We start from the raw sequence: 12,991 nt of genomic DNA, 5'->3' as shown, positions 1-12,991 counted from the left end.
AAAAAAAAAAAAAAGATGGTTAGTGATTGAGAAAGATATCCAGTGTCTATCTATAGCTTACACACACACACACACGCACACACACACAAAGACATATACACACACACATTTTTTAAAAATTAAAAAGTAGTCCTGGGCACTGCATAGTGTTTGAATCAACTCTGTCTCCTGTCTCTTTCCAGAGCAATGGACAGGCAGCATCAGCGGCCATGTTCAGGACCAGCTTCTTCCTGTTATTTCTTAAGACCGTTCTTGCCTTTTCCCAGGAGCAACCTTTGTGGGCATCAGCATGAAAGCCTTGTCTCCCTTCCGTCTGTTTTGCTTACTGCTTGGCTTTGTAAAGCCATGCTTCCAGCTCTGTCTAAGCCATTAACACCCGCTGGGTTAGCCAAACACCCCTCTGGCTCAGGCTGCCCGGGGCAGCTGGTGCTCAGTGGATCCTGCCTGCTCAGTCACATCCCTGCTTGGAATTAGCTGAGTCCTGCCCGCCCTTCAGTTGATAACGCTTGAGTCAGTAATGTAGATAATGCCACCTTCCTCAAAGGACACTCCATCTGGCTTTCTGGGCCATGGCACCTGGGGCTCTGAAGGCTGTAACTTGCTGTAGTTTGCTGGTTTGGGAGGTAACCTTGCCATTTGGATTCCCCCAGCAGCTGAACCTGGGGACAAAAAGCTCACTGTTCACTCCTGCCACCCGGGTTCATGTATCCCCAAGGCTGCTTTTTTTTTCTGGTGTGTGAGAAGAAACCCCCACTAGTTCCCACACCCGTGAAGGATGTATGGTCATAGGCACCTGACCTCCGAGTGCCCTGGCTAGCTCTTGCCACCAGAGCCCCTAAAACTGTGATATTTTTTTTAGGTATAGTTTTAAATAACAAGGTCAGTGAAAATTTTACAGTTTGAATTGGTCAGTACTGGAGAAAGAGCGCCTGCCCTCCATCTAAGCGGCCTGTTTTTAAAATGTGAGGTGTACATAGGTGTTAGAGCAGGGCAGAGACAAAGCTAGACTATTGTCCTCTGTTTGTTTGCTTGTTCTGTTGTTGATGATTTTGTTTTGAGTTTTTGTTTTGTTTTGTTTTTGAGACAGGGTTTCTCTGTGCAGCCCTGGCTGTCCTGGAACTCTGTAGACCAGGCCTGCCTTGAATTCAGAGGTCCGAATGTTGGGATTAAAGTTACTTCCTATCTAAAACTTAGACTCTTTGAATGGTGCCATTTTCCTGTAAAATTCCTGAAATGACAACCCAGTGAATACGCTCTTGCCCACTTTCAGAGATGAGGAAAACTTTTTTAAACAAGCCAAGTTTTATGGAACGCCCCCCCCCCCCCCCCGTAACTTTCAAGAGTCTAATGAGCCCAGAATGGTAACAACTTCTTAGCCCCAGGTGGGGGGAGGGGGTGCGGCGCACGGGGAACCGAGAGGGGGAGGGAACACTACGACAGGAACACGGACACAGACACGGACGCTACCACCAGAGAGTTGCAATCGGAGATTGAAAATCAAGGCAGACTCTACACCCTGGCATCACCAGAAAGATTTCACAGCAGGGCAGTGTAAAGCTCACAGAAGCTAGCTAGCTAGTAAGCACAAATACCTCCTTAAACAGAACTGATCCAGAGCCGCAGGATGGTGGCGCACACCTTTAGACCCAGTATGCGGGAGGCTGAGGCAGGAGGATCTCTGTGCGTTTAAAGGTAGCCTGGTGCACAGAGCAAGCTACATAGGGAAACCCTGTCTTGAAAAACAAAACAAAACAAAAGAGCAGATCCTGCCCTAAGCTTAGTTATTATTGTGTCCCTACCCACTTCAGATGACACCCCTCAAGAGTGCCACACTTTTATAAAAATAAATTTATGAATAACTTAATATCCGTCATTAATGTTTGTAGCTGGATCTGGCTGTAATTGAAGCTAATGGGAAGCTTAAGTCAGCTGGATCTGGGGTTCAGGGTCCACAGCAGGGCTTCTTGAGGGGCTCCAGGGCAGCCTGAGTAACTTCACTTAGATTCTACACAAAGAAAAAAGGAGGGAGGAAGGCAGGGAGGCAGGGAAGGAAAGAAGGGAAAATAAAAGATGGGATTTTAGTTGGATAACTTGCCTAACATACTCAAGGCCCAGGTTCCATGCCCAGCACAAACAAAGCCACTAGGAAGCCTGTGCCATGTGCCCGCCTTTCTAAGATTTTGGTTGCTTTACAGAAATAACTAAATTCACGAGAATTAAAACACCCCAGACTCTTCAGTCAGGAGGCTCAGGCGACTCAGTGCCAGGTCTTCCCCAACCCCGGGTCAGGGATGAAAGATTCGCTCGGTCAGCCACGGCTTCCACATGAGCTAGAATCGCTGTTTTCTGAGGCGCCGCTGAGTTTCTACACCAGTGAGCCGTCTCTAGGCTAGCTCTTCTCAAAGTACCGACCAATCTTTGAAGTGGTGGTCGGAAAAGACCGTGATCTTGCCGCTGCGGGCTTTGTTCCTTCCAGAAAATGGGTGATGTCAAGGGCGCCGTAATGGCGGGAACTGGAAGTGTACAGATCCGCAGTCGAAGTTGCCAGCCAGCGCCAGCCAAGTTGTCTGACCCCACGGCCGAAGGCGGTGTGCTGGAAACCCGGGCTTTACCCCCATCTCCCCCCATAGAGTCACTGCAGTGCATTCTCCAGAGGGAAGTGGGCAGATGGTGTCCGCGTCCCACAGCGATTTCTGCTGAGGTTCAAAACTGCAGCAGCCTGAGTCAGGATGGCCACCGCGGGGACTCAGCTGGGACAGATCCTACAGTTAATGCAGTGGAGTAAGACTTCTTTCTGGCTTTAGGGAGCTCCAGGGAATCTGCACGGTGTAGGGATATAGTTCCACTTTTGTAGTCTTTTTAGTTCTGATCTTAACATAGTCGCGCTGCTTCTAGCCCTCTGAGATGGCCTATTTAAAGCACTGCCTGTCTTTACCTTTTGAAAACCTTTTGAAAGACACAATAGATATTTCTTTTGAAAAGGAAAAAAAAAAAAAAAAAAAAAAAAAGAACCACAGCCTGGTGTAGTGGTGCATGCCCTTAACCCAGCACTCAGGAGGCAGATAGTGTGTGTGTGTGTGTGTGTGTGTGTGTGTGTGTATACACATAGATGTATATATATTTAAATGACAGGTTGTATGTAGGTTATTAGATTTTTTTTCATGGAGATTGTGCTTGTGTGTGTGTGTGCACATGTGTGTGCGCATGTATGTGATTTTTTTTCTTTTGGGTGGGATTACTCTCCAAAGCTGGGAGCGCCCCTTCTCTCAGAGTGAACCGACTTGAACACATGCTTTGTCACAAAACAAGCAAATTGTGGCTCCTTGTAATATTGGTAGATTCTGGGTATAAAGGCCATCCTGGAGGCGCAAGCCCCGCTAAGTTAGGTCTGAACACACCGAGTTGTGTGCCCTACACTGGGTGAGCAGATGTCTGAGGAAGGTTCTTGAAAATGTTTACTTATATGGCCCCCTTTCCTGAGAGAAGTATGCATGCTTCCTCAATGTCTTTCCAGTGGCTAGGGAGTTGTTTTTTTTTTTTTTTAAGTAGTTTTGTTTGGCTTCATAAAGACAAGTAAAAGACTATATGAAACAAGAAACACACACACAAACACACACACACACACCCAAAACCAAACCCAATAATTCAAATTAGTTCAGGACTATCATGTTTTACTTTAGAACATTATTAAGCATGCATTTTTCAGACCCTAGTGCTTACACAAACGGGACTCAAAAACTCATGGTTTCTGCAATGCCTGTAAGTAACCAACACTGCACTAAGCGCCGAAGAATATTCTGGAAGCAGAACTGCTCTTTTTCTCTACAGAGGAGAGAGATGAAAGCAGCAGCAGCTGCTTCGGGGAGGAAAAACACGGTGTTCTCTGGAACTTTCCAACAGTACGGGTTTACTAACAGCTCTGTTCATTGGGAGTTTTAAAACCCTCGACCGTTGAGTAGAAGTCCGCCTTTTTTCAAAAAAAAAAAAAAAACTAATTTCCAGTTACAATTTGGCGGGAACAGGAAGTTTGAAAATTCAAGTGCTGAAAACTTCAAATAACTCGTATGACATACATGCAATAAGTATTTCATTTTGAATTTACGCCGTACACCATTGCCCAACACACAGAAACACCGTAAATTTAGCACGCACACACAACAGAAAGTGGAAAAAATGCAAGAGCCCTATTGCAGTTCTCCGGACATTCTGTGAGCTGTTTTGTTACAAGTGTATCCAATGTCCCCAGCACCAAGGACTTATGGGGGCACCGCTCATTCCTGCTTCACTCGCTCTGCAGCTTCGGGAAGTGGTGGCTGCGTTTGGAAGCAGAGCTTGCCCAGCTTGACCACAAGATGTTTCGAGCCCCTAAGTGCTCTAGGTGCCGGAACCATGGCTACCTGGTACCAGTCAAGGGCCATACGGGCAAATGCCGCTGGAAGCAGTGCATCTGTGACAAGTGCTACCTGATCACCGAGCGCCAGAAGATCATGGCTGCCCAGAAGGTTCTGAGAACCCAAGCTGCTGAGGAGCAGGTGGCAACCGTGGGCACGCAGGGTCCCCTGCTGCCTCCTAGGGCTCCAGCAGCAGCGGCCACCGCCTTGAGCTCCAGCATTTGCCCACTGCCTAGGGCGGTTCCGGGAGGCGTTGGGCCAGGCCCCGCGGCCACTTGCTTCCTCGAGAGGCCCCCGCAGGCCCCGAGCCCAGGCCCGAGCACCTTCCAGCTGGGCCCAAGTGGCCGCCCGGGCCCCAGCACCTTCCAGCCTGGACCAGGGGCCCCGGGGGGACTGCGCGACCGTTCCCCCGCGTGGCTGCTCATGGCACAGGCGCCCAGGCCGGAGCTTTGCTACCCGGATCAGCACCTGCCAGTGCGGCCCGTGCCAGTGCCAGGGCCAGTGCGGCCAGGGCCAGTGCGGCCCGTGCCCCGACTGCCGTTCGCCGACTACGGTAAGCCCAGCCTCGTGCAGCCGACGGTTCCTCCGGCCTGCACCAGGCCAGCAGCCTCCGGTTCTAAGCTGGAGTCCCAGATTGGTGCCGGGGTGGGAAAGGCGCCTTCCCCAGGTAACCCCGCTTGAGAACCTGTTCCCAGACAAGGATTTGGGTGGGTGGCTTCTGATGGTAATGGGAAAAAGCTGGTGGGGAAGAATGTGCAGCGCAGGGGGGTTACGTTGAGATGCAATTTTCCGCCTCTGTACTTCTGCAAGAGGAAAAAAAGATGGCAGCTGGGCAGCTTTGGCAGTGGCGCCTTTCCGTGGCCCCTCTAGCGCGTTTGCACGGCATCCCTTCCCCCCTTTCCAGGTCTAGATCTCTTGCGCCTGCGTGGCAACCCCTCCCCCTCCCCGCCTGCCATTTTTCTCCTGCTGGAGAGTCTTTTTCTGAGTGGCTGTTCACCTTAGACTGCGCCTGCGCGCCCTCCTTTCACTGGGCCGAGGCTAGTTTATCCTAACTGCAGTGTCTAGCCTAACGCACCTGTACTCACACTCGCTTGTTCTATTTCACCTGATGTGGTGGGGAATAAAACTTTCTGCTAGTTGGCCAGGGGGATGGGCTGGTTCACTAAGATTTTTTTTTTTTACTCCTCGCTTTGTGCATAAATTACATTGTTTCTTTATGCTGTGTTGCTTTCCTGGTTGAAGTAGATTTCTTGAGTTTTTTTTTTTAATTATATTTATATCTTATAATTTATTTATTATAATGCATAGGTGTTTTGCCGGCATGCATGTCTGTGTGAGAGTGTTTTATTCTCTGGAACTAGAATTACAGACAGGTGTGAGCTGCCACATGGGTGCTAGGAATTGAGCCTGGGACCTCTGGAAGAGCAGCCGGTGCTCTTAACCTCTTAACCGCTGAGCCATCTCTCTAGCCCCTGAAGTATGTTTTCAAGTAATGTAAAATTTGAGGCTCTTGGAATGTGGCTCTTTGGGATGAAGACGTGGGGGTTTTTTGGGGGGGGGCAGGTAGAGGGGGTTACTTTCCTTAGGGCTGTGTAGAAAGAGTCGGAGTCGAGGGGATGCCCGTGTGTAGCCTTGGACAAGTTCCTTCCTTGAAGAGCAGACTTTCAGAAATTAATGCTAACCATTCTTTTCTCTTCTTTTCTTTTCTTTTCTTTTCTTTTCTTTTCTCTTTTCTTTCTTTCTTTTTTTTTTTTTTTTTGTTTTTTTGTTTTTTTGTTTTTCGTTTTTTGTTTTTTGAGACAGGCTTTCTCTGTATAGCCCTGGCTGTCCTGGAACTCACTTTGTAGACGAGGCTGACCTCGAACTCAGAAATCCTCCTGCCTCTGCCTCCCGAGTGCTGGGATTAAAGGCATGCGCCACCACACTCCGCTCCAATGCTAATCATCCTTAATGTTTCTGATATTTTGTAAGAAATCTTTCTCCCCAAGGAACTATCTGTCTGATGAGGAAGACAGACCTAAACCAGCAGTCCTATGAGGGCATATGTGTGTTCATCTCTCAACAAACAGGGACTTTAAAATGTGTTATAAAGAGGTGGGGAGAAGGGGACACTTGTGGCTAATCCCAGCACGTGTGGAGGAGAGGTCAGAGGGCAACTCTGGGAAACCGGTTCTTTCCTTCTATCTCATGGGTCCCTGGGATGGAGCAGTGGCTGTCGGGCTAGGTGGCAGGTGCCTTTACATGCCGAGCCATCTTGCTGGCCCTGATGGTGCTACTCTCGATTGTCAGCTGGATTGGTGAGAAACCTGGATGAGGAAAACACGAATGTGTCTGGATGCATCTTGGGAGGCGTTTCCAGAGAGTTTACTAAGTAGGAGAGGTGGGCCCTTGCATGTGGGCAAAACAGCATGGCTTGAGTGTTCAGGGACAGTGGGGTTAAAAATGAAGACGAGAGATGGTGTCTGTGACTGCAGAGGAAGTGCCTGGGCTGTGCCGTTCACACCGGCACTGCCAGCGACGGAAATTGAAGCAGAGTCCAGTGGTGGGTGAGAACCACCACACGGTGGCTTAGACGTCCCGTCCTGTCCCCTCCTGATGCACCAACCCCAGGGAACAGCTTGACTGCAGCCAAAGCCAAGGGCTTTGTCTCTCCCCAACACAGCGCTGAACCAAGGAGGGGACTGGGAGTCTCACCGGTGTGCTAGAGTGTTGCTGTTAGTGTTGCATGGCCGTTACTGTTAGACTCTGAAGTGGTTAAAGGGCTGTAGGGTGAGTGTTAAATGCTCAGCCCAAATGGAATCTCCACCATCACTTCCACCAGGTCCCAGGGGACAGCATGAAGGGGAGAGGGAAAGAGCACAAGAGCCAGGAGAAGGGGTGGAGTGTGGCAAACATAGCTTGTCCGTTCTACTCACTAGCTCACTGGCAGCCTACTGCCTTGCACGGGGTTAGGGTCATGAGGATCTGTAGGCAATTAATAGTTAATTAATTATTCAGTGGTGTGGCCACCCATGTTCCTGAAAGTAGCCTTAGCTAATCTTACTGGTTCACATACATACCCAAAGAGATGTCAAGGCAGAAAGAGAACAAATGGCAGAAAGGATCAGTGACAAGGAGAGGGGATGAGAGGGCACGGGTGTGGATGTGACCAGAATACATTATCTGTGTATGTATAAGAGTATAAAGAAGCCCAGTGGGATGTCTGACTAGAGACTCCTTTAGTCGGTTATGTCAATCTCGCTGTTGCCCGGGAGACAGCAATGCAATGCTTCACCCCTCAGGTTTGTGTTCTTAACACTTCCCCTCTCTGTTTATCTTCTTAGGGCATCCTCTGAGATTCAAGTCTGATCATGTGGTAGGAGCTGGGAACCCTGAGAGAGAGCCGTTCAAGCAGTGCCCTGCCTGCGTCCCTGTTTCACCCTACCAGTCCTTTCCACTTTCGGAAGGCCAGGATTCATCCTCTGCTCTGGGGGTCCCTCAACAAAGAGGCTTCCGGCATGTCTCCTGCAGCCCCTACCATAGAAGCGGCTTGGTAAGTTGGAGCCTGACTCCTGTCTAAGCCTGTCTTTACCCCAGCCGCCCTTATCACTTTCCCTGGCCCTCAGTCCCAGAGAGCTGGTTGTCATAAGGGGGAATGGGCCGGGGGTGTGGTGTCTGCTCTTCAGACTTGGAGCCCAGGGAAGACTGTAGGCTTAACCCGTGCAATGCAGCTGCCAAAGACGTCTTCCTGCTGCCGAGCTCCAGTGCTACAGGACTGTGAATGAGGCCTGGGATGCAGCACACTTGGCTGATTGGTATGGAGTCAGAGATGCCCTGCCTCAAGCCCAGGCATGCTCTGCTATCTCAAGTGTGTCCCCGAGGTACAGCAAACCTAGCTCTTGACTCCCATGCCACCCTTTACTGCCCAGCCTGAAAGATGTGGCTGTTCCCGTCAGCCCTCTACCACAGTCCAGGAGAGCAGGTGCCACTGGCCCCCAGACAAAGAGAGGCTGTGACCAAGTGTAGCCTGCAGCACATCGTCTGTTTACCCAGAAGTCTGGACTTGGCATGCAGGGCAGGGTTCTGAATGACAGGTCTACCAGACACCTTTGTGAAAGGTGCGACTCAGGCCCGTGTTTGGGACTGAGCTGCCATACTGGCCCAGGCAGGAGCTTTGTTCTAAGGAGAGACTTGTCTGGGAGCTTGGCATTCCAATGCTGACAATTCCCCTCCCATGTTCGTCACGGCTGGATCCAACCTAAGAGCAGGAGACTATTTTCACTCATGTGGCCCTGCCTTGGCCACATGCTCCAGACACCCAGAGACACCCCAGTCTTTATCCTTGCCTACTTAATGCTATTCTGTGTGCTTTCTCTAGTCCCATTTGCCCAGGAGAGGGGGACAAAGCCCAGAGAGCAATCCTCCTTCCTCCCAGCCCTGCACCCTGGGGGAGTTCTGCCCACCCAGATCCCTTGGGGAAAGCCCCCAGGCTCAGCTCACATAGCTGTTTGCCTGCATTCTTGTGGAGGTGTCTGCTGGATGCCCTGTCCCAAGTGCCCTGCACATGTGTGTGTGTGTGTTGTATATAACCCCACATGGACCCACCCCCCCATTTGAGAAATAAAAAGATGTGATTGATCGGCCTGCCTGGCTCACTGTCTCCCTCTCTGCCCCTCATTCCTTGTGTCCATGTAGGTGTCAGAGCCAGCCAGAGACCTGCAGCCAACCTACTGCTCACCGCCGCCGCCGCCACCACCACCACCACCACCACCACTACCAGCAACCCCACCCCAGCCACAACAGCCCCACTACCTCCCACCAGGCTACCTCTCTGCTCTCCACTTCCTGCCACCACCACCACCGCCACCATCTCCACCATCTTTCTCGCTGACCTACGATACAGACAAGGAGAATGCCAGTAAGACATGAATATTCCTGCTTCCACATGATGGGGAAGATTTTGTAGGGGAGAGGTGTCCTGAAGTAGGGGTAGGAAGAGGGGCCATGGGCTGAGCTCATTCCCACAGCCCTCTCATAGTCTATAAGCATGAACCCATGGAGGTTAGGGCAGGATTACTGTGGGCGAGGTGTGGGGGAAGTGTGCTCATGTTCACAGTGTGCGCAGTCAGTGAGAGGCCCCAGGACTCCTCCTCAGGAATGAACCTATGGCCACAGCAGGAGCCATGCTGGAGCACTGTTGTCATCCTCCAAGTCCCTTGGACAGGAGCTAAAGAGTCTGTCTGGCAGCTCTGCCATTGCTGCCTGGGACTCCTGAGCACGAAGCCTCAGGCTCTGCCCCCAGCGCCATCCCCCTCACAGGCCAGCGGTCATTTGGTATTTATGAACACTCTGTAATGTCTTTTTAACTTTTAAAAACCATTGATATTTTATTTTTATGCATATGAACATGCATGTTTGTGTGTTAGGGGTGAGCATCCATATACATAAGCACACGTGTGAAGTCGGAGGATAACCTTGGGGGTTACCTTTGGGAACATGGTCCATCTCGTTTGAGACAGGACATCTCATTGTCATTGGCCTGGAGCTCACCAGTTAGGCTACAGTGGCACAGGGAGCTGGGGAATCCTCCAGTCCCCACCTCCCTCACTCTGAGATTACAGGCACACAGCATCATGCCTCCCAGGGCCTCCAGGGAGCAGGCTCAGGTTCCGAGGGGCAGACTCAGTGCTGGAAGGCAAGCACTTCAGCGGCTGAGCTAGCTCACCAGCCCTGGGGATTTCTTTCTTCTTTCTCTGAAATTCAATTTTTAATACTTATTTTTTTATGCATGTATGATTGCAGGTGCACATGAAGCTCAGGGGACAGCTGTCCCTGTCACCATCATACCACCAATTCTTGGGCTTTCTTTTGAGAGCCCTTGTGGCTTAAAGGTTTCTTTTTAGTTTAGTTTTTTTAGTGTGTGTGTGTGTGTGTGTAGGTGCCTGTAAAGGCCAGAAGAGGGCACCTGGAACTAGAGTTACCAGCAGTTAGGAGTGGTCCAACATAGATGCTGGGGACTGAACGCAGGTCTGCTGCAATAGGAGCAAAGGTTCCTGACCACTGACCCATCTCTGCAGGCCTGACCCAGCTCTCTCTGCAGGCCTGACCCAGCTCTCTCTGCAGGCCTGACCCAGCTCTGCAAGCCATCTTCTAGGTTTCTAAGGCTTAACTCTTTTCAGTCTTCTCAGCCTCCTATGGTTTGGAAAGAGTTGGAAAATCCAAAGAGCTCTTTAATATAAATATCGAAACTGTCTATTGAACTGGATAAGTCTGGTGCTCTCCAGTTTATGGAGAGGAAACTGAGACCTGTGGCTCTCTTGCTTTGCGGCTAGTGTAGTGCGACTTGAAGCACACTGGCTGCTGGCCTGTGAGCTTTGTTCTTGCCTGTACTATAGTTAATGTGACCTTGGACAAGTGCATTCTCTGTGGTGCTTCAGGTCCAGCACCTACCGAAGCGAACAAGTAGTGGCCTCTGCCTTGTGAGACTCTCCTGAGGATAGACCACAGGCAGAAGCCGGCAGGGCATTCATGAAATTAGCCACTGACCACTGAGCATCTTGCTACAGAAGGGCAGGTGGAAGTTCATTGCTATGAAGAGCCAGACTGGACAGGGGGACTCAAGTCTGTTCCCGTGGCCAGGGTTAGAAGCCAGTCTCTTGCCCAGCAGAAGAATGCAGAGCCTCTCTCCACAGGGGCCTGGGCACAAGAGAAGGCCTTGTAGGAAAGCTGTACCTGAGAACAGGTAATTCACCCTCTTTCTGAATCCAGCTGTTCCTTTTTCCCTTGCAGATGACCAGGATGCAGAAGCACCCAGCAAGCCCAGCCAGGACTCTCCCCAGGAGCAGTCCAACTAAGCTGCAGGCCACCTGGAAGGCCACCGGGTGGGGACGGGCATAGATGGCGGGAGTTATTTTTTCACCATGTTCATGTGATGTAGGGAGAAAGGATGCTGATAGGTGTGAGAAGGCAGCTAATTTCCTACTTCAGGTTAGAAGGGCAAAGGTGGTTTCCAAGGTTCTCTGGATCCTGGGTGGGTGTTGAAGTGGTGTACAAAGGGAGAGAATGTCTGGGGTGGGCAGGGCCTTTAAAGAGTGGGGGCTGGTGAAACACAAGTTTAGAAATGAATTTAACCATCTTGAGCCATGTATGAAATTCACTTCTAGAGGTGGCCCCTGATTTCCCCAAGCCTCACTCAGGACAGAAGGCACCATTCAGTTCAGCCTTCTGCCCCCTTTGCCTGAACCCCAAGCCTGGGTACCGCAAACACCAAGGCTTCCAGACAGTGCAGGGCAAGTGCCAGGGCCTGAGATGCTGACAGCAGGTTCTGCAGCATCCACCTTTGCCCAACACTGCCTCTCGTCCTCTTCCAGAGAGTGAGCGTCCTGACGCCTGAGCCACTTCACTTCCCTGGGAAACTCAAGCATAGGCATCCTTTCTCATTTCAAAATGTAGATTTTAGCATTTGATGTTCTTATGGTGGGGAACTCACGGGCACTGCAGCAGTTCCCGGAGCATAAAATGGCCATTTGTTCTCTGGGGACAGTATTAAATAAAATGAGCATTAGAAATCCTTGTGAAAGCTCTTCTGCTTAATCCTCACAGCAAGCTCGCAGAAGGCTACTGGGCAGGACCCTGGCTGGGGAGCCCGGGATGCCTGGGTTCAGGTTCTGTGATTGCTGAGCCAAGTCTCCCTGTCTGCCCTTCTTGTCTTTGACCCCAGTGAGATGATCTGAGTGGGTTACATACATTGTCACGGTCAAGACTGTTGGGTGGGTTCTGAAGCAGAACCTCACTTAGTACCCCCAGGCTAGCCTCAAACTTGGCATCCTCCAGCCTCAGCTTCCCTTTCTACTGTGGTGATTTTAAGAAGGGAGAGTTTAAGGAAATGGCTGTAAAAGCTTTTGAAATGTCAACGGTATTTTTTCTAGCTCCTTTTATGGTCTCTGCAGAGGAACATGGTTTTTAAAAGCAGAACTTGATCCTTTCCTGCTATTTAAGGGTCCCAAGCTGCTGTCCTCTCTTACGGCGTGTTCCTTCATTTATAAAGCAACCCTGTCACAGTCCAAAAATAAGACTCAGTGTGAGGCCCCGGGGTTGCTCCCCAGTTCTGAAGAAAGGAGAAAAGGAAGCGCAACTGGGCTTGGGCCTGGCGCTGCCCGAGAGTCGTGGCGTCTGCCGGGAGGGGCAGATAGTCCGATGTCGCTAATATTGGGGCACACAGATGGGGGAGCTAGTCAAAGAAAGCCTACTTGAACTGGGGTGCAAGAGTGAGGTAAAGAATAGATACGCAGCCCCCCATGGGGGACAGAAGGAAAGAGGGAGCCGGAGTGAAGGGTCCTGGGGTGAGCGTGGGCTGATACCCGTGCTGTCTTGTCTGCATGCAAGAATCCACAAGAGTCCAAGCATGTTTTAGGTCTTCAGACAGGGGTGCCAGGGTCACTGAGAAGTGATTCCCCCATCTCAACAGGCGTGATGGTGAGGACCCAGAGCCAGGACCTCTCTTGCTGGAAGGCAGTGGAGCAAGCACGGTTATAAGGGTGATTCAGTCACTGCTCTCAGGGGCAAAGGCAGACACCTTGTAAACAGCAATCTGGGGCCTGCAGGTCAGCACTGACTTCAGC

The 12,991-nt window shown here is 50.7% G+C and overlaps 1 protein-coding gene across 2 annotated transcripts; it reads left to right on the top strand.

The window, feature by feature from the left end:
- The first annotated feature begins 4,203 nt into the window (after positions 1-4,203).
- On the top strand, positions 4,204-11,940 carry Dmrtb1 (DMRT like family B with proline rich C-terminal 1). Of its 2 annotated transcripts, none has more exons than XM_021160799.2 (4): positions 4,204-4,944; positions 7,715-7,923; positions 9,066-9,288; positions 11,160-11,940. In XM_021160799.2, the coding sequence occupies exons 1-4, from the start codon at positions 4,353-4,355 to the stop codon at positions 11,222-11,224; spliced, it is 1,089 nt and encodes a 362-aa protein (XP_021016458.1). In that variant the 5' UTR covers positions 4,204-4,352; the 3' UTR covers positions 11,225-11,940. The 2 variants fall into 2 exon arrangements, 1 of the variants encoding a protein (XP_021016458.1); XR_003836469.1 differs by having other exon boundaries at positions 4,935-5,058; positions 11,160-11,938.
- Positions 11,941-12,991: the final 1,051 nt, after the last annotated feature.

This window comes from Mus caroli, chromosome 4 (genome assembly GCF_900094665.2).
Source record: "Mus caroli chromosome 4, CAROLI_EIJ_v1.1, whole genome shotgun sequence".
NCBI classification, from domain to species: domain Eukaryota; kingdom Metazoa; phylum Chordata; class Mammalia; order Rodentia; family Muridae; genus Mus; species Mus caroli.
This window is presented reverse-complemented; position numbering and strand designations above follow the sequence as displayed.